The 1,133-nt window shown below is 45.2% G+C and overlaps 1 protein-coding gene across 1 annotated transcript in view; it reads right to left on the bottom strand.

Annotated features, from left to right (window-relative positions):
* The window catches only part of GPR20 (G protein-coupled receptor 20), a 16,239-nt gene extending 16,088 nt beyond the window's left edge, over nucleotides 1-151 (bottom strand). Inside the window, exon 1 of the mRNA XM_015822050.2 lies at nucleotides 139-151. Coding sequence (XP_015677536.2) covers nucleotides 139-141 — 3 coding nt within the window. The 5' untranslated portion in view covers nucleotides 142-151. The remainder of the gene's footprint in view (nucleotides 1-138) is intronic.
* Nucleotides 152-1,133: the final 982 nt, after the last annotated feature.

Raw genomic sequence — 1,133 nt, forward strand, 5'->3', positions numbered from 1 at the left:
TTCCTTCCTTCCTTCCTTCCTTCCTTCCTTCCTTCCTTCCTTCCTTCCTTCCTTCCTTCCTTCCTTCCTTCCCTTTTTCCCTTGCCTACTTTTTGAAGCTAGACATTGAACAGAAGAAAAGAAAGACTGTCCACTTACCATCCAGGGCACTCTGAAATGAACAAACGCTGAAATCAAGGAAGAGTAAAGCACCCTTAAATCTGAAACATCGGATCCCAGCTCTCCGAACGGGAGCCAAAGCAGACAGCCAGGCATGCAACGGAGAGACCTGCTCCGTTTCGTTTTCTCCTCTTAAGTGTAGCCCGGAGAGCAAAGTTAGGTGCTGGGTAGGGCACAGTCTCTGGGAACCAAATAATGCAAAAATAAATCAGACTCCAACTTCTCGTCTTTCTTCAGTTTTGTCAAATGCCTCTGCAAAGAGCGTTGGCCGAGCGCCCTGATTCGGCTGGGAAATTTATGAAGTGATAAAAAAGCTGCTGAATATTTAAGCCCGGCCATGCGCTTGCAATAATGGTTTTTATCTGGAAATGTGTGCTCTTTTGCTTTTAAGCAGATCTACCCCACCCCCTCGGTGAAAGATAAGAAAAAGGGGCAAATAAACTTTAATTTAGAAGCAAAAGACCAAATGCACGAAAAGACCAGCAAACTCTGAAAAAAAAAACCCCACGTTTCTAGCTGTTCATCCTGTATGCCAAGGGAAGAATGACTTCATGGATCTGCTGGGAGAATGCTCTGTGACTCTTGTTCTATAATAATAATAAAAAAAAAGTTGGAAGGGACCTTGGAGGTCATCTAGTCCAACGCACTGCTCGGGCAGGAAACCCTATGCCATTTCAAACAAATGGCTGTCCAGTTTCTTCTTAAAGACTTCCAGTGTTGGTGCATTCACAGCTTCTGGAGGCAGGTTGTTCCACTGGTTAATTGTTCTCACTGTCGGGAAGTTTCTCCTTAGTTCTAGGTTGCTTCTCTCCTTGGTTAGTTTCCACCCGTTGCTTCTTGTCCTGCCTTCAGGTGCTTTGGAGAATAGCTTGACTCCCTCTTCTTTGTGGCAAACCCTGAGATATTGGAAGGCTGCTATCATGTCCCCCCTCACCCTTCTCTTCATTAAACTAGACATACCCAATGCCAGCAAC

The sequence above is a fragment of the Protobothrops mucrosquamatus genome, unplaced genomic scaffold (genome assembly GCF_001527695.2).
Source record: "Protobothrops mucrosquamatus isolate PMUCROS unplaced genomic scaffold, P.Mucros_1.0 scaffold1447, whole genome shotgun sequence".
Taxonomy (NCBI): domain Eukaryota; kingdom Metazoa; phylum Chordata; class Lepidosauria; order Squamata; family Viperidae; genus Protobothrops; species Protobothrops mucrosquamatus.